The sequence below is a fragment of the Phycodurus eques genome, chromosome 12 (assembly GCF_024500275.1).
Source record: "Phycodurus eques isolate BA_2022a chromosome 12, UOR_Pequ_1.1, whole genome shotgun sequence".
Lineage (NCBI taxonomy): Eukaryota > Metazoa > Chordata > Actinopteri > Syngnathiformes > Syngnathidae > Phycodurus > Phycodurus eques.
This window is the reverse complement of record NC_084536.1, coordinates 7,317,501-7,344,155: the sequence shown is the minus strand read 5'-3', so window position 1 is coordinate 7,344,155 and position 26,655 is coordinate 7,317,501. Positions and strand designations below refer to the sequence as shown.

The 26,655-nt window shown below is 44.1% G+C and overlaps 2 protein-coding genes and 1 pseudogene across 5 annotated transcripts in view; 1 reads left to right on the top strand and 2 right to left on the bottom strand.

Annotated features, from left to right (window-relative positions):
- Positions 1 to 3,048, top strand: dnajc15 (DnaJ (Hsp40) homolog, subfamily C, member 15). The gene is made up of 7 exons (XM_061692944.1): positions 1 to 65; positions 174 to 313; positions 1,447 to 1,498; positions 1,833 to 1,906; positions 1,971 to 2,047; positions 2,115 to 2,185; positions 2,262 to 3,048. The coding sequence occupies exons 2-7, from the start codon at positions 221 to 223 to the stop codon at positions 2,330 to 2,332; spliced, it is 438 nt and encodes a 145-aa protein (XP_061548928.1). The 5' UTR covers positions 1 to 65; positions 174 to 220; the 3' UTR covers positions 2,333 to 3,048.
- Positions 3,049 to 3,850: 802 nt separating this feature from the next.
- Positions 3,851 to 16,506, bottom strand: LOC133411082 (organic cation/carnitine transporter 2-like; annotated as a pseudogene).
- Positions 16,507 to 17,948: 1,442 nt separating this feature from the next.
- LOC133411076 (zinc finger protein 385D-like) overlaps positions 17,949 to 26,655 on the bottom strand; it is a 23,279-nt gene continuing 14,572 nt past the window's right edge. For 2 of the 4 annotated variants that reach the window (XR_009769613.1, XR_009769614.1), the window contains 4 exons: positions 26,556 to 26,655; positions 26,410 to 26,487; positions 25,095 to 25,950; positions 22,911 to 22,998 (listed from right to left, as the gene is read on the bottom strand). The exon at positions 26,556 to 26,655 is cut by the window's right edge and continues 97 nt beyond it. Coding sequence is in view for 2 of the 4 variants with exons in the window: in XM_061692937.1 (XP_061548921.1) it covers positions 25,768 to 25,950; positions 26,410 to 26,487; positions 26,556 to 26,655 (361 nt within the window). In the remaining 2 variants the exon portion in view is untranslated. Of the gene's footprint in view, positions 22,695 to 22,846; positions 22,999 to 24,994; positions 25,951 to 26,409; positions 26,488 to 26,555 lie in introns of those variants that run through there. The other 2 variants (XM_061692938.1, XM_061692937.1) reach the window with 2 other exon arrangements.

Sequence of the window (26,655 nt, the reverse complement as noted above, 5' to 3'; positions counted from 1 at the left end):
TTTAATAGATTCAACATGTTTATTTCTGTAGCATCACGTGAATTTTATATTTTAGAGCGCAACAGGTAAGGCATATGTTTATTTCCGCCTTAAAAAAAATGGCTGCCCTTAGGAAGCCTTACTTCCTAGCAGCACTCTTGCTTTGAAGGGCGTATTTGTCTCTTACGTTGAAGGGCGCAAAGCGGAAACCACGTCACTTTAGTCAGGCTTGTCATCAAACATGGCGACCTCCTGCGACGGAGAAATGATGCGCTACGCGGAGTACAGGCCGAAAGTGAGCTCCGGCAGCGAGGCGGAGATCGACAAGCGGGTGGTGAGCGTCCGTTCGACACATTTGGCAACATTTTTTTGGGGGGGCTGTTTTATGGTGGGTGGAAAAAGACGCGTGTCAACCTGGCTGACCGCTACTTGCATGTTCTCGCATTAGCTGTTTGCTAATGCTAAATAAGTGACGTCATCATGTACATTTACAAATTGCAAATGGTTACGAGTCTTATAATATGCAAATACGTGTCTGATCATTTTCCAATCAACAATTGAATTGATGAACACTTACTTTAATGCGCCAAGAGACTGGTAAACAAAAAGTTGTTAATCATAAACATCCCCTCTGGTCAGGCCAGTGGACGGATTTGGGACACATTTGCCCGTAATTTCGTATTTAAGGTAAATCCTGGGTGCCGCTGTTGTACAGAAGCTTTGCTTGGCATTTGCTGGCCCAAACTCAAACAATAACCAATATTATAATGGAGGTGAATGGGACTTGTACGTAGATACAGCCTCATCCTGTCCATATTCCAAAACGTAGCTCCTCATTCAGAGTAAGTGCAGGACGCGAATCTTGACAAAACATAACATCATCGATATGAATTGTAACTGACCGCCAGAAAATCTTTGCACTCTGACCCTTTAAATGCCCTTCTGAACTTTCCTGCCACTCAGCATTTGCCACCTGATATTGATATACCTGTGAAGGCTAAAATATGAAGTTTCAACAGCAAAGTAAGCCTACTTCATAAAATAATAATAATAATACGCTGTGCCATGTTTGGACTGTGAAGAATACAGTTCTGTGAAAATGAATACCTCCTGTAGAAATATTTAAAGATGCTGAATATTGCAAAGTATCAGTCACCAACTTCAGTTTCCAAAGAGGTTGGTTTGGTGGAAACCCCCCCCCCCCCCCCATGCACTGCCACACCATGTATGTATTTTGATGTATACATTTACAAGGCAGGAGGGACAAATGCACCCTCTTTCTGAAAGGTTTCCACTTTAGTTTTTTATGGTCTGAGCCTTTTGTGGTTGTGGAGATTTATCTAAATTTAAAATGATTTCTAGATCTTAAGTTGTCTTATAAACAATACATATTTAGTATATCGAGCCACTTTGATGTATAAGTTTGTTGAATGTTAAATGTAAAAATAATACGTGTTTTGTCCACAGGGGGGCGCGCTGATTGCAGTCGGTCTTGGTGTGGCTGCTGCAGGTTTTGCTGGTAAGAACTTCAATAGTTTAATCTGTTAGTAATGATTATTTTTTTTTTTTTAAATCTCCCTCTAAAATATTTTTTTTTTTTTGCCGGAAAGAAGTAGGACTGTACTCTTATGACTCAACACGCTCAATAAAACAACAAATCCACTTTCTGCTTTTATGAGCAATGTGCCAGGATTTCTTCAAAATGACAGCTTGTCAAAATACTGGGTCTGGTTGGATTGGCCACTTCAACTTCAACTTGTGGACCTAGATCCTTAAAATGTCCACGCAGTGATTGCGTTCGCAAACATTCCCGGCTTCCTAATTACTAGAAATTCAATGTTTTGATGTGGCAGGTCGCTACGCCTTCCAGCTGTGGAAGCCTCTAGGGCAGATGTTGTCGGAAACAGTCCAGAAGATGCCCGCACCGGTGAGTTCGCGCGCCGCTCATTCAATCTGACACGGCTCGGCTTATGTGCCTGCGTCGTCCTCAGGCGTTCTCGTCGTACTACAAAGGAGGCTTCGAGCAAAAGATGTCCAAACGGGAGGCTAGCCTCGTCCTCGGCATAAGGTGAACAACAAGTGGATTTTAACGCTGCTTAACTCCTGTTTCATTATTGTGGTGTGTGTGATTTCAGTCCGGTGAGTACAAAGGCCAAAGTACGCGAGGCACACCGAAGGATCATGGTCCTTAACCATCCCGATAAAGGTGAGCCTCGCTTCATCTTAAAAAAAAACAAAACAAGAAAAAGCATGGCGAAGCCTAATTGGCCGTTTTTGAGCAGGTGGTTCACCATATCTCGCTGCCAAAATCAACGAGGCCAAAGACCTTCTGGACAAGGACATGCAGCGGTGACCACCGCTGATGAGGGTGTGTTTCCCATCACGCCTTGCACAGTCCTGACTGACGGGGCAATCCAGACTTCCTCCTTACCACGCTTTCATTATTTACATGTGCAAATATTTAATAACCCCCCTTGTTATGTTGCAAGTCAAATTGACCCATTCATCCATTTTTCTGAACAGCTTATCTCACTAGGGTCGTGGGTGTGCTGGCGCCTATCTCAGCTGACTTCGAGCAAGAGGCGGTGTACACCCTGAATTGGTCGCCAGCCAGTCGCAGGGCACATATAGACAAAACAGCCATACGCGCTCACGTTCACACATACGGGCAATTTAGTGTCTTCAATCCGTCGTCCTTCAACGTGTACATTTAACAGCATAGAAACAACAAAACTTGGACGTTTATGAGTTCATCTTTCCTTTTTTTTTTTTTCTGTCGATACTTGAACCATTTATTTGACGGGAAAAAAAAGAGATGGTAACGAAAGTATTCCTACTACTGTACATGACACATTCTTGAAGTCTGCTCCCAAGTTATTCATGCAAACATTCATGACCACTGTGTGCTTTGACATTTTTTTATTAAAAAAAAAAAAGCATTCAAGTCTCACAGAAAATTGTAAAAAGTCTTCATTTTGTATCGGGTATTTTTGTTTGTTTCTCCCAAGAAAAACCTGAAGTCTGTTTTGTTTCCTTGAATGCTTCATGCTGTGTGGTGTTTTGTCGCCATCCGGTGGACAAACGGACAACAGAACCAAGACGTAAAGTTCTTGGAGCGTGCGTGTGCTGTACAACTCACTCGTATCCAGATGTGGGGAGGATTCTTGTTACATTTACTCAAGTCACATTTTGGGTAAATTGTACTTGTCAGAGTGGCTTTAATTAAGCATACGTTTGACTTTTACTGGAGTGTTTATGTTAAGAAGAAACTGTACTTTTACTCCGTTACAATCTCCATGCCATTACTTGCATTGATCAATTAGTGCGTGCGCGATCTATTTTTCGACTTCAGTCGCAGTGGCTCCAGTACCCCGTGATTACCACAGCAATGTTTGACTCAAGTTCACCAAGCAAACGACAAAGTCACATGGCCGCACACAAAGTCTTCTATTGGGGTGTCGCAGGCCAATAAAAATGATTTACAAACTACAAAAAAACAGTAGTGTTGCCATTGCCTAAACTTGGGTATTTCAGCCCACTTGTAACTTGGAAAAAAACACCTTGCGGTAAGTTGCATTTGTTTTTTGGTGTTGCACTGCACTATTTAATGGTCACAAGTAACCATGCATCTTCTGTTCTCTCTCTCTCTCTCTCGCACACACGCACCTTGTCAATAAGTCTGGTCAGCAAACAGCTTTTATTTTAGTTGATAAAGTACGACCCTATGCATGTCTTGTTTTTTTTCCCCCCAACTTCAAAATTGAAATAGTGGCAGGTGTGTGTGGACTCCCATTGAACATGAGTTTGAATGTGATCTGTTCTGAACACAGCCACATGCAAGTAATAAGAGAGAGCGCATCCTTGTGCAACCAGATTTATTTTTATTTAATTTAAACTTTACATAACAAGGTAAAAGACCAGTTAAAACGGAACATCGCAATGGTGACCTGGCCAAGAAGCCAGCAAGTTAAACGTCAAGTCCAAGTCAATCAGTTGAGTCACGTTAATGGTGGAAAGTTTAAAAATGATATGTCTTGGTCAAAGTTGTTTTATGTGCCACATCTCCCTCACAGTTCGGCGGACCGGGATTCAAATCCCGGCCTCACCTGTGTGGAGTTTGCAGGTTCTCACCGTATCTCCGGGCACTCCGGTTTCCTCCCAAAAACATGCATGGTAGGTTAATTGAAGACTCTAAATTGCCCGTAGGTGTGCAATATTTGGCTACTCTACCCACTTCTGCTTTTAACACTAAAAGTGAGCTGTCCAGATGACCTGTGGTCCTGTTGTTTGGTCTTCAGAGGGTTTCCTATCACGCTTTGCAGTAGAAGACGAGCATGGCCACCTGAGGGCAGGAGAGATGCAGTATAAATGATTGATTGATTGATTGATAATTCTTTACTTGCGCAAGGTGGCCATCTGCTGGATGGTTTCGGGGAGCGGGTGTGTGAAGGTCTCAGGCAGGAAGATGCTGAGCACAACTCCAAACACAGACAAGGAACCCACCAGGATCCACGGCAGCAAGTCGTACCACACGCCTGACACATGCAACATATCACATGACATACTCAGACATGTGCACAAACATTCTTATAATAGAACTTGTTCCAGTGTTCTCAAACTTTTCACTCCAAGTACCACCATCATGACCAGCATTAAAATCATCAACGGCGCAGTAGGCCCAAGTGTTCATCAAAAACAAGGTTTGAACATTATGCAGTTTGAACATTAACACTGATTAAATACAGGGGTAAAAAAAACAACAACTAGTTAATTCAATTACAATGCACTTCACATAAAAGTTAAAAATCCATCCATCCAGTTTCCGTACCGCTTATCCTCACCAGGGTCGCGGGCCAGCTGGAGCCCATCCCAGCTATCTTTGAGCGAGAGGCGAGGTACACCCTGATCGGTTCACCAGACCAATCGCAGGGCACACATAAACAAACAACCATTCACACTCACATTCACACCTACGGACAATTTAGAGTCGTCAATGAACCTACCGCGCATGTTTTTGGGATGTGGGAGGAAACCGTAGTGCCCGGAGAAAACCCACGCAGGCACGGGGAGAACATGCAAACTCCACACAGTGGAGGCCGGATTTGAACCCAGGTCCTCGGATCTGTGAGGCAGGTGTGCTAACCAGTTCTCCATCGTGCTGCATAAAAGTTAAAAACTGCACATAAATAAAAGTTTAAAAACAGTTCTTAAAGATTAAATGCAAATGCATTGAATTTAAAAGTTAAAAACCCAATAAAGTAATTATTATTTAAAAATATATATATATTTTTTTAAATACAACAAATGTGTTTGAAGTGCGGAAAACGTGCAGAACAATTAAATACTGAATTGTTGAATTAAACTTTTTCATTATGTCAGTTTTTTTTTTTTTTTTTGGGCGGGGCTAAAACAGGGGTGCGCTTGACAGTATGAGCTGCCCCTCCCCCATTATATAATTACCAAGCATCCTCATTCCATGCATTGGGCAATCGTCGGAATTGCCGCTTCCAGTTAGCGATCAAATTATGCCTACAACTTGAAAAAACTAAATTTTCCCTGAAGTGTTACGTGTTATTCGGGCTACGTTTCCCTGCCGTAGAGTACCCCCCCCGCCCCCACGTGCAAAGTGTAGCGAAGCAGACGACTCGGCCGCCCTGGCAACCCAGCGCCAACGCAACAGTGTTAGGGCAGTCAGCCTCACAGTTGCCGACCACAATGTCGCGGGGAGAGGAAGAGGAAAAAAGATCATCCAGGGGGACTATGGCCCACTGCACTGCTGTGGCCGCCTACGCAGGGCCAAGAACACTCTTCCGCGGCAGCACGATTAACAGCTCGCCGAACTTCAACAGAGGCAAAAGAGGGAAAATTGTCCCAGCACGGCTGCCGGTCAGTACGTCACGGCTCAGAAGCTTCTTGGCCACCGCGGAGGGCCTCTGTGCGGCCCATGAGAGCGTGTGCATTGTGTATCGCCTGTAAAAGAAGGCATGTAATTTGATTGACAGCTGAAAATATTAAGGGGCGGGGTTTCTGGAAACTGAAAGAACGTCTCAATTCTTGACCATTTTGAAGCCTGATTTTACATACTCAGCAAATTTTGTATTCATTCAAATTTGTCCGGCTTGCTAACAATACTTTTCTTTTTGGTGTGTCAAATTTACAAGACATCCATCCATCCATTTTCTGAGCCGCTTCTCCTCACTAGGGTCGCGGGCGTGCTGGAGCCTATCCCAGCTGTCATCGGGCAGGAGGCGGGGTACACCCTGAACTAGTTGCTAGCCAATCGCAGGGCACATACAAACAAACAACCATTCGCACTCACATACACACCTATGGGCAATTTAGAGTCTCCAATTAATGCATGTTTTTGGGATGTGGGAGGAAACCGGAGTGCCCGGAGAAAACCCACGCAGGCACAGGGAGAACATGCAAACTCCACACAGGCGGGACCGGGGTTGAACCCGGGACCACAGAACTATGATGCTGACGCTCTAACCAGTCGCCCACCGTGCCCCCTTTTACAAGACATTTTGTTGGTAAGTTTAATGATACTTTAAATACAATTGAACTACTTAGGCAGTGATTCTTTCACGTAGTGGTACCACAAGAAGGATCCTGTGTGGTACCACAAGAAGGATCCTGTGTACCACTAGTGGTACCACAAGAAGGATCCTGTGTACCACTAGTGGTACCACAAGAAGGATCCTGTGTACCACTAGTGGTACTAGTACTACACTTTGACACTCACTAACCTTGTGAATACCCCAGTGAAATGCTAAGTGAATACCAGAGGGAATATCCCAGTGAATACCTTGGTTAAGACTTTAGTGAAGACTGTGGTGCAGTTACAAAGTATCTTTGCGAGACATTCTTTTCAAGGAATGATAGACATAATAACAAAGAAAATGAACAGACTTTGTTGTGAAAAGAATTTGAGAGTGGCACTTGCGGAGGTGAACTTGTCTCTGTCAGGCAACAGCTAAAGTGCATTGATCTGCAGTAATTATTCAGTGACATGCTGTTTTGCATGACATTCACGTTATTTTATTGGAGCACGGTGAGTTTGCGTGTGCAACTGATGATTGATTCATTTCATGCAATAACGAAATGTATATGTATTTATATTTTTTCTGTACCGCGTATTCTAACTAAAGTTACGGGAAAGACCTTATTAAAGACTACGACCCCAGTGAAGACAACAGTGAAAACTCCGGTGAAGACCCCAGTGAAAGGACCTTGGTGAAGACACTGAGTGAAGACTCCAGTAAAGTCGCCAGGCAAGACATTAGTGAAGACGTGAAGAAACAGCCCAGTAAAGATTCCTAGTTAATACCCCAGTAAAGAAGAAATGAAGACCCCAGTGAGTGAAGACCAGAACGAAGACCCTGGTAAAGAACTAAATGAAGACTTTGAGTGAAGACTAGTGGAAAGACAGTACTGAAGACCTGAGTAAAGTCCCCAGTGTAGACCGCAATGAAGACCAGTGAACATGTCCTCTTAGAACTCGGACTGACCCAGTTCTAGGATGTAGGGCGACACTGCAGATCCGAGCCGTGAGAACGTGGCACAAGACGACAAGGCTGTGTTCCGGATCACGGTGGGGTACAGTTCTCCACTGTACATGTATAAAATGCTCAGACCGGCCATAAGCCCAAACTTCCCCAGCAGGACCAGGGACAGGGTCAGGTCTGGATGAGCTGCAGGGGGAGCAGAAACCACAAGAATCCTGCATTCAGTATAGACCAGCATTGTTCAGAGTGGAGTCTGCTGGACTTCACCATGCACTGGGATCTGGACCAGGAATTGATCAATAGACCAACTGATCATTCAAGAACCGGAGTGAGAATGACGTTTTTTTTTTTTTTTAAATATTTGACATTATTAGCTTAATATTGATTGTGAACTGGCCCAGATGATACAGTGGGTACGGAAAGTATTCAGATCCCCTTAAATTTTTCACTCTTTGTTATATTGCAGCCATTTGCTAAAATAATTTAAGTTAATTTTCCCCTCATTAATGTACACACAGCACCCCATATTGGCAGAAAAAAAACTGAATTGTTGACATTTTTGCAGATTTATTAAAAAGACAAACTGGCTATGGCTGCGCAGCTATAGACCCTTTGCTCAGTATTTAGTAAAAGCACACCTTTGAGCTAATACAGCCGTGAATCTTTTTTCTCCACACATGCCACTTAGAATTAAGGCCAACAATTTCTATCTTGGTCTTATCAGACCAGAGAATCTTATTTCTCACCATCTTGAAGTCCTTCAGGTGTTTTTTTTTTTTTTTTTAGCAAACTCCATGCAGGCTTTCATGTGTCTTGCACTGAGGAGATGCTTCCGTCGGGCCACTCTGCCATAAAGCCCCGACTGGTGGACGGCTGCAGTGATGGTTGACTTTCTAGAACTTTCTCCCATCTCCCGACTGCATCTCTGGCACTCAACCACAGTGATCTTTGGGTTCTTGTTTACCTCTCTCACCAAGACTCTTCTCCCCCGATTGCTCAGTTTGGCCAGACGGCAAGCTCTAGGAAGGGTTCTGATCGTCCCAAACGTCTTCCATTTCAGGATTATGGAGGCCACTGTGCTCTCAGGAACGTTAAGTGCAACAGAATCTTTTTTGTAACCTTGGCCAGATCTGTGCCTTGCCACAATTCTGTCTCTGAGCTCTTCAGGCAGTTCCTTTGACCTCATGATTCTCATTTGGTCTGACATGCACTGTGAGCTGTAAGGTCTTATACAGACAGGGGTGTGGCTTTCCTAATCAAGTCCAATCAGTATAATCAAACACAGCTGGACTCCAATAAAGGTGTAGAACCATCGAAAGGATGATCAGAAGAAATGGACAGCACCAGAGTTAAATATATGAGTGTCACAAAGGGTCTGAAGACTTATGTCTGTGTGATATTTCAGTTTTTCTTTTTTAATAAATCAGCAAAAATTTCAACAATTACGTTTGTTTTCTGTCAATATGGGGTGTTGTGTGTACATTAATGAGGAAAAATGAACTTAAATGATTTTAACAAATGGCTGCAATATAACAAAGAGTGAAAATTTTATGGGGGTCTGAAAACTTTCCGTACCCACTGTCTATGTAGGAGAATTTCATGCCGTTACATTGCTTCTTGATATAGTATTGATGGTTTGTATAACTGTGACATGATGGTGGTGATATTAAGAGGTGTCTTAAGTTTGCTAAGTCCACACTGAACCCTAGATACCAAATACATGGTGCATGACTGGTGTAGAGTGTGTTTGACTTCACCCTGCAAAGAGATCTGGACCAGGAGCAGCGCTAGCGCCCTGAGCACTGTGAAGGTGATAAAGGATAGACGACGAGGAAGACAACGAGTTGCCAGCCAGCCAGCAGTGTAAGCAGGAACCTCAATGGCCAACACTAGGAAGTAGTTCACAAAGGGGTTTCCAGGCAGAGACGACATGTTGAACGACACGCCAAAGTACCTGAAGTTCAGCGAGAACCTGAACAAAACGCAACAACAATAACAAGCTCAGGGACAAGTTGGAACTTGACAACATCTTTGAATAACGCTGAATACGGACACCAAAACAGTAAATGATCTCAGTTTTAATGCCGGATGCCATGACGACCAGGTAAAGGTGAAGGATAAAAACCCACCAGATGATCCACAGGATCAGCGACATGTGACGAACATTCCTCGTCTGCACCAGGTCCACAAAATTCAATGATTCCGACTGGTTGCGTGACTGATTCCCGACCTGCCAGGAGAAAAACCCCAGGGAAGACTACATTCAGGACCTGAGAGAAGACCCAAATGAAGACCCCAAAGAAGACCTCATTGAGAACCTCAGTGAAGAGTCTAGTGAATATCTGAGTCAAGGCCCAAGTCAAAACCCTAGTGAGGACACAATTGAGGACCTGTGTGATCACATCAAAACAAGGTTTTTGTCTGCTCACTAGGGTTGGGAATCTGGCATAAGGTCGAGTCGATACAGATCTAGATCCACGGGTTGCGATTTGATTAAAAAATAATATCTTTAAAGGCGAAACGGTTCGATACGATACAGATCAGTATGGGAGTGATACGATACAGTGCGGAAACAATGCAATATTTAACATTTGTTGATTGCAGACATTAATCATAAAGAACCTTGAATTGACATGACCAAATTCTATAAAATGGCATTCTTACTACTAAAAGAATTTCTAGTCTGTGTAACCCTATTTTCAAACATGTAAAAGACCACCTATCCCTGAACATTGTTGCTTTATGGTACTGTAAATAAAAAAAATAAAACAATTATATACATTTTCAAATCCCAAATTAATTATTTAAATAGACCACAAACATTTTTTTTTGTAGAAAAGAAACGAATATTTAAGAGCCAAAGTGGTCTCGCACACAGTCAATCAAAAAGTCCAGCTGTGTTTGATTTTCTAATCAATCAAACACAGCTGGACTCAAATGAAGGTGTGTAACCATCTTAAGGGTGATCAGAAGAAATGGACAGCGCCCGAGTTAAATATATGAGTGTCACAGCAAAGGGTCTGAATACTTATGGTTGTGTGATATTTCAGTTTTTCTTTTTCAATAAATCTTCAAGAATTTCAACAATTCCGTTTTTTTTTTCTGTCAATATGGGGTGCTGTGTGTACATTGGTGAGGAAAAAAAAGAACTTAAATAATTTTAACAAATGGCTGCAATATAACAAAGAGTGAAAAATTTAAGGGTGTCTGAAAACTTTCCGAACTTTCCTTTCCGGCTGTATATAGCCCATGGGAATTGCAGAAATGTACACACCTCTGCCATTGTTTGCATGTTTACACTCTGCTGTGCTCATTTAGCCAGCCCCGGGTGTTGAGGGCAGGCATCTAACATGACGTTGCATTTAATGTTTACAACTGCTAGGGGAAATGTTCGCGTCTGTGAAATGCTACTTTGCTATCGCTGTGGCCATGAAAGTAGCTTAACTACTGAAAAGCTATTTGATGTTAAAATATTGAGGCTATGGAGACATTTTGTTTAAGTGGTAATCTCGCTACTTATGTAGCGATTAAGGAGTCTGCTACCGCTAGTCATATCTGTCGCCTTTACGAACAGATATCCTGTTGCAGCGGTTTATCTTTCCCAACCTCTACTGTTCACCTTGTTGGTTTTGAAGATGACTTCCGGAGCTCCCACGCAGTTCTCCAGAGCAGCAGAGCTTAGCAGAACTTCGGCTTGTCTCAGACGTCCACGAGATGGCAACCAGCGAGGAGATTCTGGAAGGAGCCTACAACAGAACACAGAGGATAGTACACTACGCGATCTTGACTGTGAACCGAGATCCAGAAGGGTCAGAAGAGCATGATGTAGGCGGTACATTAAGAACATAAACGGTCTCTGGATTGGATGCTGGAGAACTTCCAGAAGTTCTAACAAGACCAGCTCACCACCAGAGCGGCACACAGGCCAGACCAGGGAGTGCCAGGATCAGTGCCAAGGGGTGCCAGGTCCGGACCAGGTAGGCAGTACCGGGCAACAGCAGCATGCCAAACACATAAGCGAAGGGCAAACACAGATTGGAGAACAATACTCTGGTTGGACCCGTCAGAATCTCTGAGCCTGAAGAAGAAAAAGCAGATCACTGCTCAGCTTAATGTTGAATCCCTTTCTCATTAAATGCTGTCTCCTTTTTATCAAAAGGGCCACAGAAGGTTACATTTATCGGCACTGTTTGAGGAAAGAGTATGTAGTACTGTACTGTATGTATGTAGTACTGGGGTACTGCATGCAACTGTTATATGTTCACTCAAATGTATATTGTGCAGTGTGAACAATTGGCGTGTGTGTGTGTGTGTGTGTGATATGTCAGCTCAAAACCATACCAATACATTAAAACAATATTCCGATGACACTGTTATAAGTGCTTTGGCAAAAAGGTCAAACATTGGCAGTCATTTCTCGAGCGCAAAATTCATTTATAAATGAATGCAAAGACAACAAAAGAAGTCATAGTGGAAGTCGACTAAAAAATTCAGATGAACTTAAACTGCTAGAACATCTGGAAGCGCAAATTGATGTAGAGATGAGCTGGCACATATAAGTTGAAGGTATCTGTACACCACGAAAAACAATACACCAAAGAATGCACTTTTTATGAAGACTAAAGGTACTATTTGAGGCAAGTCAGACGATTGTGATGAAGTATATAATCTGTACTGAGATACTGTAGGATTGCCAGTTGTTTCGGTAACACTTAAATTATTGCTCTTTGACAAATTTTGACTCCTTTGAGAGTCAAATCAAGAGAAACCTCGAGCATTGAACCATGTTTGCGTCAAGAACTTCCAAAGCCTGGAAAAGAGGAGGAGACACAGACCGAGAACAAAGACCACAACGTAGCATCTGATTTGTCCGAGGCCGGCTATGAAGAAGAGCACAGTGAAGAGCTCCCAGGACGGTGCCAAAGCCAGGACGCTGCTGAAAATGCTGAGCAGGGCGATGGAACTCAGCAGAACCGGTTTCCTGCCGAACCTGAAGGCCATACCCAGTCGAGTGGGACTGTTATAGGATGTTTTTGTTAAGTGGAGAACGGGGAGGAAGTGAAGGTACCTGTCGGAGAGCTGACCCGAGATGAAGCACCCGCACAGTCCGCCCAGGAAGTAGGCCAGCGTGCTTAGAGGCGGTTTCCACTGGTCCTCACACACCAGATTGAACTGGCGGGACCACAAGAACATCAGACCGCATTTCTGTTGCGACACCAGGAAGAAGAATCAAGACCACCAGAAGTACAGTGGCACCTTGACTTATAAGTGCCCCAACTTGCCAGTTTGATGAATTACGATCCCTTGGTCGATGTTTTGCTTTGTGTTGTGAGCCAAAATTGGAATTATGAGCAAGCTTCAGATACGCAGCCACGGGTGAAGTGGAAAAAAAAGAAAGAAAAAAGGAGCTATTAAGGTATTGCAATGTCCTTGCATGTGGGCATGAAGAGCCACAGTCACGCAGCAGCTTGATGGTGGCAGAGATCCCCACAACTCGGGCTGTGCACGAATCAGTTGTCACCGTGACTTGAATTGGGTTTCAAGTGAACGTGAAAAAGCGATTATTGAATCAGAATTTTCTGACTCGAATCAAAAGGAATCTTAGAATATTATACTACTTATGTTATTCTGACAAGCTGCAACGGCTGCCACACCGCATTTACCTCAAAAAAGAAATATTTCACAATTTCGTGTCTGTGTTCATGGTCAACACCATTTCGGCTTGCTGCGCAGTTGTAGTTTGTTCTTGCAGTTGACCATGGATCACAGATGTAACTAGCCGAATCCCTCCATTGATGGTCCACTACCCGAGCTGGAGGAGCTGCACGGATGTTTATGGCAGCATCACAACCGAAGCCGGAAAGGAGGCAACCACGGCAGAATGAATGGGAGAAAGTTGATCCAACACAGCATAGGAGATGATGAGAGCTAGCCGGCTAGCCATCCAGCTAACTAGCTAGCTAGGAAGGAGGCAGCCAATCCCCGTCAGCGAGGATTTACGGCACTGAGACGAGCACCAAACCAGGGCAGGGCGAGGGATCGTGGTTAAAGTAGTAAACCATTTTAAACTAAAAATAAAAACTTTTCCGGAGGAAGACGCAGCAGCAAAAATGCCCCAGCATAATCTCTTTTCGGTTCAAAAGGCAATTTTCAAATTATTAAATTGAATTTTTAATTTGTTGGACTGTTTTTTTGTAATAGTACAAGAAGTAACGATTCAATTCGGATTCCGGTCATTTGTTACTGTCAACACAAATAATGAACCGAGATATAGATGGCGAGTCTGAGCCCTAGGCAAAATCTATCCCCGGCATCCCACATCACACTCAGAATCTGAAATATGAGTAAACTGAGTTACAAACTCAGTAACAGAACAAATTGAACTTGGGACACTTAGAAGTCAAGGCACTGGTCCTCCAGTGAAGTGGGGGGGGGGGAAAGGAGAGCTACTGTTGAGCCGTTTATTGACTGGGACAAGCCGTCAAACCCAAATACAAAATGAGAACATTTGCAAGGAGCATGAGGAGACGCTAACACTAAACAATAGCATGGTAAAAGTGCCAGTTTTCTTAGGAAACAAAGAATGGTGTCTTTTGGGGGGCCTGGAATGGAATTTCAATTCATCTCAATGGGGAAAATGCATTTGATTTATGAGTAAATTGAGTTATGAGATTTGTAACAGAACAAATTAAACTGGCAATTCAAGGTACCACTGTACCTCAGTGACCACGGTGGACTGGTAGTGTTCTGTGCTGAAGGTCCAACCGTCCTTACAATCCTCCTGCTTCAGGCTGGACAGTAGTGGACCTGATCCGGATCCAAGCGGGCTCAGATTCTGGTTCCAGGTGGTTCCCAGTGTGCTAAGGTTCAGGTTCAAGGTGCTGAGGTTCTGGATGAGGCTAAGCTGAAAGCGGCTGCAGCTACTCTGCTCCACGTGTCCGGCAACCAGCTGACCAGGAAACATCACATTAATGTTCGACCCACATCTGTAGAGCAGTTCTAACTGGCTTTAGGGTCCAGTACAAAGCTCAGTGATCAATAATTTGCTAACTGCACAATTTCGGGACTTTTTGCCACCGCTGGAATTCCAAACGTTTGGAGGAACCTTGCGTAAAGGTCATTTCCTAATGACGCCATGTTCCCCTGGTGGCAAAAGCCGAAGCTTCGCTGATGACACCACTAGTAAACAAACACTTACGTGTCATTTGACCCAGACAGATAAAACGGGGTACAAGTCTTGAATGTTCCACAAACCTGATGGAGGTTTGGTTCCCAGTCTCTCTCTTTATAAGTGGTTTCTACACCACCAAGGAACTTCTGTGATCTTCTCTGCGCAACTATTTGACATTTATGACTCCATTTATCCTACCAGGGCCAGCCCTAGCCCATGTAGTACTTGAAGAATCCCTGACTAGTTTGCAATTTCAGCCAGACACATTTTTAGGTGTCAAAAAAAGACATGTCCGGCTAAAAGAGGATGTCTGGTCACCCGACATCAGCGTGTTAAGCTAATGCTTACTTTAGTTCAAGCTAGTTAGCTATAACGTTCTTTACCCAAAATTATATTTTAAAAATATGTTGACATAACGTTACCTTTATAGTTGGACTTCTTTGCCTCCTCCGCTTTTCTTCTTTATGGAACTGCGTCCGAGGGTTTAGCCTCTCTTTTCATTCAGGAAAAAAACAATTGTAAATAAAATCACCTGTCCTGTTCTGCCTGATCGCTCGTTCGCTGACTTGAGATGCGCCCAACCACGTCATCTGACGTGCCTTGCCAAGTGACAAACACACTTACTATAGTTTATTTTGTAGTTTCATTTGTTATTATCCAGACAGAAACGTAAAGGGGGTGCCAGTGGGCGTCACAAATTATTTTATTTAAATATTGTTGGAGGAGGAGGCCGCTGGCCTACGTCGCCTATGCTGTATACTTCTCACCCACAGAATTAGTTTAGATTTTTTTTTTTAGGACTCGAGTGAAAGAAAACCAAACCTTTTGGGGTATTCTGGTGGTGCAACCCTAAACACAAGTTTTGTCATGGCTTCAGTTTAGGCCAGCGGTAGTCACTCATATTCTATCACCAGGAAGTATCCTTCTGCCCTTTGTTACAAACATTACAAAATATATTGTATTTGGACTGTGCTAGGGTAGAGCTGCCAGGGAACAACAATTGGTTCCAAAAGTACCAAAAACTGTTCCTGCACATTTTAAAGTCAAAGAACTCTTTGGTGTATGGGAATACTTTAAAAGGCTTTAGAACTTACCCCTTCAATTACCTGACAAAAATTCAAGACTGTGATTAAAAACACAGTTTGTTGGCCGATTCTTGGATGGCGGCCTCCATCCATTCCTGGCTAAGGTTGCCGGTGGGGATCCGGCAGGTGTGGGGGGGCACGGCCAACAGATCGAGGCTAGATAGTATGTTGTATCCCGAGGGGATGGCGGCCAGGCACAGCTGGAAGATCACTCTCCTCTGGAAGGGACCCCAGGACCCCGGAAAGGACACAGAGTCCTCGTAGTTCTGCATTGCGGACCCCTTATATACGTACTGCGCCATTTACTAGTACAAGTGCTAAACTACACGTCAACATTGATGGTTACAAAAAAAAAAAAAAAAAAACATTGGTTCTTCACTTTGAAATCGTATAGAATGGAAAGTATGTCCTGGTAAGGAGAGTCTGTCTTAAGACGCCACTGAGGTCTATCCTGGACTTAATGACTCTTTTAAGGAGGACTTAAAACTCCTCCTCTTGACACCGGTCAAGTCTAGTCCACACGCACACCACACTTTCTTTCTCTCTTGCATACACACTTATACTCTCTTACACAAACACACTCGGGCTTGCATGCACACACACAAAATCTCTTTCACAACATTTTTGCCTCTTTTCTGACAAATTTTACGGTGCAAACCAGTCACTAAATCAAAATCACTTTATGGAAGAAATAATCGTCAGTTCAGTTGAATCTATTTGGAAAATCATGTTTGTTTGCCAGGGACCCCAGAAAGTACACTGGAATGGACGGAGGCCGCCATCCCCCTACAGGTAAGAATCGGCCAATAAACTGTGTTTTTAATCACAGAGTCTTGAATTTTTTTTCAGGTAATTGAAAGGTTAAGTTCTAAAGCCTTCTAAAGTATTCACCTGTTCAACCTGAAGCAGCCTCAGAAGTGTATATCATACTAGTCGCCCTTCATTTGTATGAATCAGTAGCCAAGAAGTAGCTCTCACTTTTAAAAAAGGCTGGTGAGTACATCAGTCCCTCGTGTGTGATATTGCTTCATCGTTGATTGTTTTGTTTCATCATTAAACAATACCAAATCAACAATAACTGGTTATTTAACAGCAATCACGAAAAAATGCAACAAACTAAAAAAAAAAAAACTTTTAAACTGATTATTCAATAGAATAATCAATTCTAAAAATATTCTATAGTGACGGCAAAACACACGGACACACAACCGGCTCTTGTCATTAGACTGGCCGTCAAAGTTGTCTGCTAGCCACTTGTAGCAGTCACAGGTAGAGTACACTCACTTGGTACTGTACAGTTTGTGTGTGCACTAGCTTTAAACCAAATTATCCCCGCCCTCCAACATAAGTAAGTAATCAAATAAATAAATACATGCCCCTGGTGGGATATTTAGTGTACTCAGGAGTCTTCTTGTGGACTTTGGTCTTCTGGCTGACATCTTAACCGGACGGTCACACATTATCCACCAGCATCATTCAGTCCGGTTCTGTCCAGTTATCATCAACAAACTTCGCAGCATGCTTGCAGTTACTGTTAGCCTCATGGGGTCACGCATACAAACGCTAACCATTATTGTTAGCATCATGAGCTTCCACAGACAAACTCAAGAGTGTTCAAAATAAAAATGTTGCTGACCGGAGAATTTTCTCTTATGGTCTGAGAGTCCTTTAGGTGGCTTTTGGCAAAGTCCAGGTAGGCTTCCATGTGCCGTTTACTAAGAAGTAGCTTCCGTGGGGCCACTCTACCATACAGGCCTGATTGGTGGAGTGCTGCACAGATGGTTGTCCTCCTGGAAGGTTCTCCTCTTTCCACAGAGGACAGTTGGAGCTCTGACAGAGTGACCATCAAGTTCTTGGTCACCTCCCTGATTAAGGCCCTTCTCTCCCGGTTGCCGTTTAGATGAGCGGCCAGGTCTCGGAAGAGTCCTGGCGGTTTGGAACGTCTTCCATTTACAGATGACGATGATGAGGCCACTGTGCTCGTTGGCACCTTCGAAGCAGCAGACATTTTTTCTGTACCCTTCTCCAGATTTGCACCTTGACACAATCCTGTCTCAGAGGTCTACAAACTCAAGACTTCATACTTGGTTTGTGTTCAGACATGCACCGTCACCTGTGGGACCTTATATAGACAGTTGTGTGTCTTTCTAAAACATGTCCAATCAACTGAATTTAGCACAGGTGGACTCCAATTATACGGTAGGAACCTCTCAAGGATGATCAGTGGAAACATGATGCACCTGAGCTAAATTTTTCAAGCTTCATGACAAAGCCTGTGAATACTTATGTACATGTGATTTTAGCTTTTTATTTGTAATAAATTTGCACAAAATTCCAAAAAGATTTGTTCACATTGGCATTATGGGGTGTCGTGTGTAGAATTTTGGGAAAAGGAAAAAAAGAAAACAAAATATTCCATGATGGAATGAGGCTGGAACATAAAATGTGAAATGACACGCTGTGAATACTTTCCGTATGCACTGCATGAGCCTTCCATCCATCCATCCATCCATTTTCCTCCGCTTATCCGGGTCGGGTCGCGGGGGCAGTAGCTTTAGCAGGGACGCCCAGACTTCCCTCTCCCCAGCCACTTCATCCAGCTCTTCCGGAGGGATCCCGAGGCGTTCCCAGGCCAGCCGAAGGACGTAGTCTCTCCAGCGTGTCCTGGGTCGTCCCCGGGGTCTCCTCCCGGTGGGACGTGCCCGGAACACTTCACCGGGGAGGCGTCCGGGAGGCATCCGAATCAGATGCCCCAGTCACCTCATCTGGCTCCTCTCAATGCGGAGGAGCAGCGGCTCTACTCTGAGATCCTCCCGGATGACCGAGCTTCTCACCCTATCTCTAAGGGAGAGCCCGGACACCCTGCGGAGCCTTATAATGAGCCTTATAATATGCAAATACAAATCACATACGGAGACGTACGTTTTGCTGTCTGAACATTTTTCAATCAACAATTGAATGAGTAACATTTTGCATCAAGAGACGTACTGTAGACTTTCCTGAAATCATTTGTCTAGACCGAAATTCAAAGTTGCCGATCAAATATATCCTCTTAGTCAGGTCACTTTGGGGCATATTTGTATATATACATATATAAGCTTTGCTTGGCATCAGCTGGCCCAAACTTGCATACTGCAATTAAAAGCCACGAGAACAAGGTTTCTAAGCCAATATTATATGGAAGTGAATGGGACTTTTGCCACTCAATGTGATACGCATGGGCCAGAATTATGTCACGACGTTTCGTGAACGCTCCCATTAAAAACGTATTGCACGTACTGTAAGTTAAACAAGTTGTACTTATATATTTTAAAAACAACAACCATCCATCCATTTTCCATACCATTTATCCTCACTTGGGTCGTGGGCGTGCTGGAGCCTATCACAGCTGTCTTTGGGCGGGGGGCGGGGTACACCCTGAACTGGTCGCCAGCCAATCACAGAACACATGGAAAAAAACGATCATTTGCACTCACATTCACACCTATGGGCAATTTTAGATTCTTCAATGAACCTACAACGCATGTTTTTTTGGGATCTGGGAGGAAACCGGAGTACTAAAAGAAAACCCACACATGCACAGGGAAAACATGCAAACTCCACACAGGTGAGGCTGGATTTGAACACAGGCCCTCAGAACTGTGAGGCAGATTCTCCCACCGTGCCACCATTTTAAAAACAGTTAAACATAAAATACAAATGCATTGTACGTAAAACTGAACTACTTAAAATGTACTGTACGTGATACGGAAGTACAATGGACCCCCGCATATTCACCTTTTTCCCCCCAATTTTTTTCTTTTTTCGGGGGCAGGTGGGTCAACCCCAAAAACACTGATTGGTGTTACCATCCATTTTCTTCCGCTTATCCTACGTCGCATCGCTGGTGCAGTAGCTTTAGCAGGAAAGCAGACTTCCCTCTCCCCAGCCACTTCCTCCAGCTCTTCCGAGGGGATCCTCCGCATTGAGAGGAGTCACCTCATCTGGCTGCGCTCAATGCGGAGGATCAGCGGCTCTACTCTGAGCTCCTCCCGGATGAGCAATACAGGTGCGGAAAATGGTCCACTCTGACTCAATGTCCCCCGCCTCCCCTGAGACGTGAGTGGAGTTCTGCCAGAGGTGGGGAGTTGAAACCCCTTCTGACAGGGGATTCTGCCAGACGTTCCCAGCAGATGCTCACAATACATTTGGGCCTGCCAGGTCGGACCGGCATCTTCCCCCACCAGGGGGTGATCAGTTGACAGCTGCGCCCCGATCTTCACCAGTGTGTCCAAGACATGCGGCCGCAAGCCCAATGATACGACCACAAAGTCGATCATCGAACGGCGACCAAGGGTGTCCTGGTGCCAAGTGCACGTGTGGACACCCTTATGCTTGAACAGTTCGTTATGGACAATCCATGGTGAGCACAGAATTGCGTGATTAGTGTTACATCCCCGCTTAAGATTTTTTTGGGTAAAAATATTTTTTTCCCCCAATCCAATTATAATGGCCGTCAATTATTTGCAGATTTTTGCAATTCAGTCAGCCGCTATCCCAATTCCCAGCAAACAGCAGGGGTCCACTGTACTTCATCTTTTCAATGGACATTCATATAAGTGATTCTTTGGCATACTACCTCAAGTCATCAGCTTATCGTGGTGGAGGGGTTTGTGCGTTCCAATGATCCAAGGAGCTAATTTGTCAGGGGCTTTATGCCCTTGGTCGGGTCAACCAGGGCAAAGAACGCTCGTACGCTCAAAGACCCTCTATGATGATGACTGGATGCCGTCAAGCTGGAGGAGGAGTCCTATCGGGCCTTTTTGACCTGTGGAATTCCGGAGGCAGCTAATGGGTACCGGCTTACGAAGCTGAATGCAGCTTCGGTGGTCACTAGGGAAAAAACTCGGGCGTGGAAGGAGTTCGATGAAGCCATGCGTCCCAGGAGAGGGAAGCAGTGCACCTTCAACACTGCGTGTAGTGGGGACGGGGTGCTGCTGACGTCAACTCAGGAGGTTGTGAGTCGGTGGGCCGAATACTTCGAAGTTCTTCTCAATTCCACCGACACGCTTTTCTATGAGGAAAACAGAGTCTGGGGACTCTGAGGAGAGTTCTCCCATCTCTGGGGTTGAAGTCACTGAGGTGGTTAAAAAGCTCTTCGATGGCAGGGCAGATGAGATCCACCCAGAGTTCCTAAAGGCTCTAGATGTGGGGCTGTCCTGCCTGAGAGGCCTCTCCAACATCACATGGACATCGAGGACAGTGCCTCTGGATTGGCAGACCAGGGTGGTGGGTCCCCCTTTAGAAGAAAGGGAGGGTGTGTTCCAACTAGAGGGGGATCACACTCCTCAGCCTCCCTGGTAAGGTCTATTCAGGGGTGCTGGAGAGGAGGGTCTGGAAGTCGAATCTCAGATTCAGGAGGAGCAGTGTGGTTTTCGTCCAAGATGTGTAAAAGTGGACAAGCTCTACACTGTCAGCAGGGTCCTCAAGGGTGCATGGGAGTACACCCAACCAGTCTACATGTGCGTTGTGGACTTTGAGGTGTTGGACTGTGTCCCCCAGGGGCTCCTGTGGAGGTGCTCTGGGAGGATGGGATACCGGACCCCTTAATACAGGCTTTTTGGTCCCTGTACGGCCGGTGTCAAGAGTTTGGTCCGGATTGGACGAAGTGGCTGGGGAGGGGGAAGTTTGGGCTTCCCTGCTTAAGCTGCTTTCCCCACAACCCAACTCTGGATAAGCTGAAAGAATTGGGTGGATGGATGGAGAGGGAGCACGTGTACACACTGAGAATCACTGGTGTAGACGAACTATGACATTGTCAAACATGCAATCAACCACAGACAAGCACAACAAATGTGAAAAAAGTATTTACAAATTTCACAAGTACAACTAACTGTGAATATTGCATTTTTGACATTATTGCATCTTGATGACATCATCACAAGTGGAGAAGGAGCTGCTTTTGCTGGTGCCATCATCATCAAGACTGCACATAGTGACATCACTTTGCAGGAAATGGCAAAAAAAAAATCCAAGTCATCAACATGAGAGCAAGCCATTTTCAATACTTTAGTTTTACCAATCATTTCTAAAAATAACAGACTACGTGGGGACTGACCAATAGCATCGATTTGTTTAAAAAAAAAAAGGAAATACAGTGGACCCCCACTATTCACAGGTGATAGGGACAGGGTCTGACTGTGAATAGTGAAAATCTACGAATAATTGCCGCTCATTATAACTGCATTGAGACTTTTTTAATTTGTATTTTTTAACCCAACAATCCTACCGCTGAGGATATACCTACCGCCAATAAGCGTTTTCCACGAAAATCAGGTGGGAAAACAGAAAGATTTTTTTTCTAAAAAACCCCAAAAAACAAGTAGGAACCATGAACATGTATAGATCCACTGTAGACCAAATTTGGACATGGGTTTCAGCCCAATATCAGCGACTTTCAAGTTGTTCAGGACGACGCAATTTTACACGTCGACCACAAAACATTCAACCAATCAATCCATAATGATACTAACGCTAACTTCTAAACGTCTGGTCCACACAGTAAGAAGATAAAATTGTTTATAAAAAAAACCCCAAATCAATTAAATGTTGTTTTCGTCAAACTGTGTTGTCACTGCCAGCCAAAACCTCCATTGTGTGGTATTAGTGGAAGCCAATTGCTGAAGCTAGTTAGTATTGTCTCACCGCTAAGGTTAGCCACGTGTTCAAAAGGTCGAATAAAAAAGCACACCATTACATTAGTGAAAATGCAAGTGGCTAGGTTTTGCGTGAGCTAACAATGCCAACATTAGTGGCCAGCGTTTGTGAGTTTGTTAAATCCAGGAGGAGCAGGAAGGAGGACGTTTTGTTCTGGAAGTCCTGCACGCTGATTGGACGACAGCTTGATGACCTCACAGCTGGACACATCACTCTTGGCGAAAGCTCCGGGCAGAAGAGGAAGAACCTCCAAACCTGCACGATCATCGAGACCAGGAGTTCATCGCTTAAGTTAGCATGAAACAAACACTAGCTGATAATGTCAGCATCAAGCAAACACTACCCGCTAACGTTAGCATCGTTAGCTCACACTTCCCTGATCCCACTCCAGAACATTGCATAGATACCTGTTGCTGTTTTTTTCCCAGGATTTCTTGCTTCAGTAGGGCGAAAAGAGCATGGAAGAGCCCTGGCTCACTCTGATTGGTCCAGGCGCAGGACGGAGGAAGGAAGATGAGGATGGGACGAAGGAGGCGGACAGTGGGGGCCTGGTCACCTCCTGACAGGAAACAGGAAGTGTTGCCAGGATGGCAGAGAACAATTGGAATTAGTTCTTCCTTTAACAGAAACTGATCAGATTAAAAGCTAGGTTTCAGTGCAGTGAAAAAGTATTGGCCCCCCTTCTCAAATTCTTATATTTTTGCATAGTTTCCCCACTTTAAGATCATCAAACAAATGTAAATAGACAAATACAACCCAAGTGAACTTAAAATGCTGTTTTTAAATGGTGATTTCATTTATTGAGGAAATAAAAAACTACTCAGTTACCTGACCCTGTGTGAAAAGGTAATGGCTCCCTAAACCTAATAACTGGTTGGGGCCATCCTCAGCAGGAACAACTGAAATCAAGCGGTTTTTTTTTAACTGGCAATGAGTCTTTCACATCTCTGTCAAGATATTTTAGTCAACACTTCCTTGCAGAGGCGGCACTGTGGGCGACTGGTTAGAGCGTCAGCCTCACAGTTCTGAGGACCGGGGTTCAATCCCCACCCCCGCCTGTGTGGAGTTTGCATGTTTTCCCCGTGCCTGCGTGGGTTTTCTCCGGCACTCCGGTTTCCTCCCACATCCCAAAAACATGCATTCATTGGAGACTCTAAATTGCCCGTAGGTGTGAATGTGTGTGCGAATGGTTGTTTGTTTGTATGTGGCCTGCGATTGGCTGGCAACCAGTTCAGGGTGTACCCCGCCTCCTGCCTGATGATAGCTGGGATAGGCTCCAGCACGCCCGCGACCCTAGTGAGGAGAAGCGGCTCAGAAAATGGATGGATGGACTTCCTTGCAGAATTGTTTGAATTCAGCAAAAATAGAGAGTTTTTTTTAGCATGAACAGCCTTTTTAAGGTCATGCCACTGCATTTCTGTCTGGACTTTGACTAAGCCACTCTAAAACCTTCATTTTGTTTTTAAAGCCATTCAAAAGTTGAGTCGCTGGTCTGTTTTGGATCGTTATCCCGCTGCAGAACTCAAGTACGCTTCATCTTGAGGTCACAAACTGATGGCTGAACATTCTCCTTCAGGATTTTATGTTAAAGAGCAGAATTCATGATTCCATCAATCACAGCAAGATGTCCAAGTCCTGAAGGAGAATGCAGCCCAAGACCATCTCACTGCCACCACCATGTTTGACTGTCGGTATGATGTTCTTTTTCTACAGATGTAACGAGACACACACCTTCCAAAAAGCTCAACTTTCATCGTCAGTCCATATAATATTCAGATGTTTTATGGCAAAAGTAAGATGAACCTTTATTTTCTTCTTGGTCAGCAGTGGTTTTCGCCTTGGAACGCTGCCATCGATGCCATCTTTACCCAGTCTCTTCCTTATTGTTGTGTCATGAACACGAGGCAAGGGAGGCACGCAGTTCAAGTTACAAGGCTAAAAATTAACAAGCTTTTGGATTTATACGCGACGAGGAGTTAAATGTCTTGCGTGCAGCCGATCGATGACGTCATTGATCGGATCGGCGAATTATGACATGAAAGCCGATCAGCATAAAATGCTAATTATCAGCCGATACCAATCACACCGATCAGATCGCCGTAAAGTCTCATTTTTATTCTTCACAATTGTAGCAACATGATTGTTAAAAGTTAAGGGTTTTTGTAATTTCTGACTGTCTGTGTGTGAACGCACCAGAGGGACTCATGACGCATTTGAATGAGAGGGACAGTTATGCTTGTTGTTATTAACTTGGTTAATAGAGATTTTTCATCAATTACCCCTTGTCATGTTTGATATACAGTACAGTATAGCCTTATATTGTGTACAAACTTTTACTAAATTGGGCCTTTTGTTGAGGCTGGAACCAATTACTCATGTTGACATTTCTTATTGGAAAATTATGTTATGGAAAGTATTCAGACCCCCTTGAATTGTTCACTCTGTCATATTGCAGCCATTTGGTAAAATCATTGAAGTTCAGTTATCCTAATGAATGTACACACAGCCCCCCCCCCCCCCCCCCCCCAAAAAAAAAACTGAAATATCACACAGCCATAAGTATTCAAACCCTTTGCTAAGTACTTAGTAGAAGCAAACTTTTGTGATAATAAAGCCATGAGTCTTTTGGGGAATGATGCAACATGTTTTTCACACCTGGATTTGGGGATCCTCTGCCATTTCTCCTTGCAGATCCTCTCCAGTTCTGTCATGTTTGATGGTGAACATTGGTGGACAGACATTTTTAAATCTCTCCAGAGATGCTCAGTTGGGTTCAAGTCAGGGCTCTGGCTGGGCCATTCAAGAATAAACACAGAGTTGTTCTGAAGTCACTCTGTTATTTTACCTGCATTCTTAGAGACACTGTCTTGTTGGAAAGTGAACCTTCGGATAAGTCTTGAGGTCCTGACCACATTGGAAAAGGTTTTCATCTCGGATATCTCCGTATTTGGCCACATTCAACTTTCCTTCAATGGCAACCATTCGTCCTGTCCCTGCAACTGTAAAACATCCCCACAGCATGATGCTTCACTATTCCACCATGCTTCAGTCACTGTTGGGATTGTGTTGGGCAGGTGAAGGGCAGCGCCTGGTTTCCTGCACAAATCCCACTTAATTCTAATGTAGAATTAAAGCCAAAAAGTTCTATGTTGGTTTCATCTGACCAGCAAATCTTATTTCTCATAGTCTGGAAGTCCATGTGTTTTTTGGCAAACTCTGTATGGCTTTCATACGTCTGGCACTGACAAAAGGCTTCCCTCGTGCCACACGGCCATAAAGCCCCGACTGGTAGAGGGGCTGCAGTGATGGTTGAATTTCTAGGACTTTCTCACATCTCCCCACTGAATCTCTGGAGCTCAGCCACAGTGATCTTTGGGTTCTTCTTTACCACTCTCACCAAGGCTCTTCTCCCCCGATTGCTCAGTCTGGCCGGACGGCCAGCTCTAGGAAGAGGCCTGGTCGTCCCCAATGTCTTCCATTTAAGGATCATGGCTACTGTGCTCTTAGGAACCTTAAGTGCAGAAGAAATTATTTTTTTGTTAGATCTTTGCCTTGCCACAATTCTGCCTCTGATCTGTTCAGGCAGTTCTTTCGACCTCATGATTCTCATTTGCTCTGACGTGCACTGTGAGCTGTAAGTTCTTATATAGGCAGGTGTATGTCTTTCTCAATGAAGTCCAATTAATATAAATAACAACATCTGGACTCCGATGAAGGTGTTGTTGTCAGAAAAAAAGGAGCATATACGACTGTCACAGTAAAGGGTGTGAATACTGATGGCCATGTAATATTTCAAATTTGCAAACATTTCTACAATTCTGTTTTTTACTGTCAATATGGGGTGCTGTGTGTATATTCATGAATGAGGGGAAAAAAGAACTTTAATTATCTTAGCAAATGTCTGCAATATCATATAATGACAAAGAGTGACAATTTTAAGGGGGTCTGAATACTTTCCGCACCCACTGACCATGCGTTGACTTTTGTTGAATTTGGGCTTGGTCGGCTTTCCTGCCACACGGTCTTTGTGCCTTCTGCTGGAGATGTGCTGCAACAACAACAAGTCACATGATGTTAATACAACAAACATAGTGCTTCATGCTTCATTAGCGTCACCTGCTTGAGTTGAATCTCAGAGTTGACGTGGACATTGCAGGTCTGACATTGGAAGGTTTTGTTCTGGAGCCCGGAACCCTTTAACGGTGCAGTGGCAGGA

Bases quoted from the DNA above. Each gene is read 5' to 3' on its own strand.
- dnajc15 (XM_061692944.1), top strand. From the start codon at position 221: ATGGCGACCTCCTGCGACGGAGAAATGATGCGCTACGCGGAGTACAGG. The intron at 1,907-1,970 runs GTGAGTTCGCGC...CGTCGTCCTCAG, and splicing joins TCCAGAAGATGCCCGCACCG to GCGTTCTCGTCGTACTACAA. The intron at 2,186-2,261 runs GTGAGCCTCGCT...GTTTTTGAGCAG, and splicing joins CCTTAACCATCCCGATAAAG to GTGGTTCACCATATCTCGCT.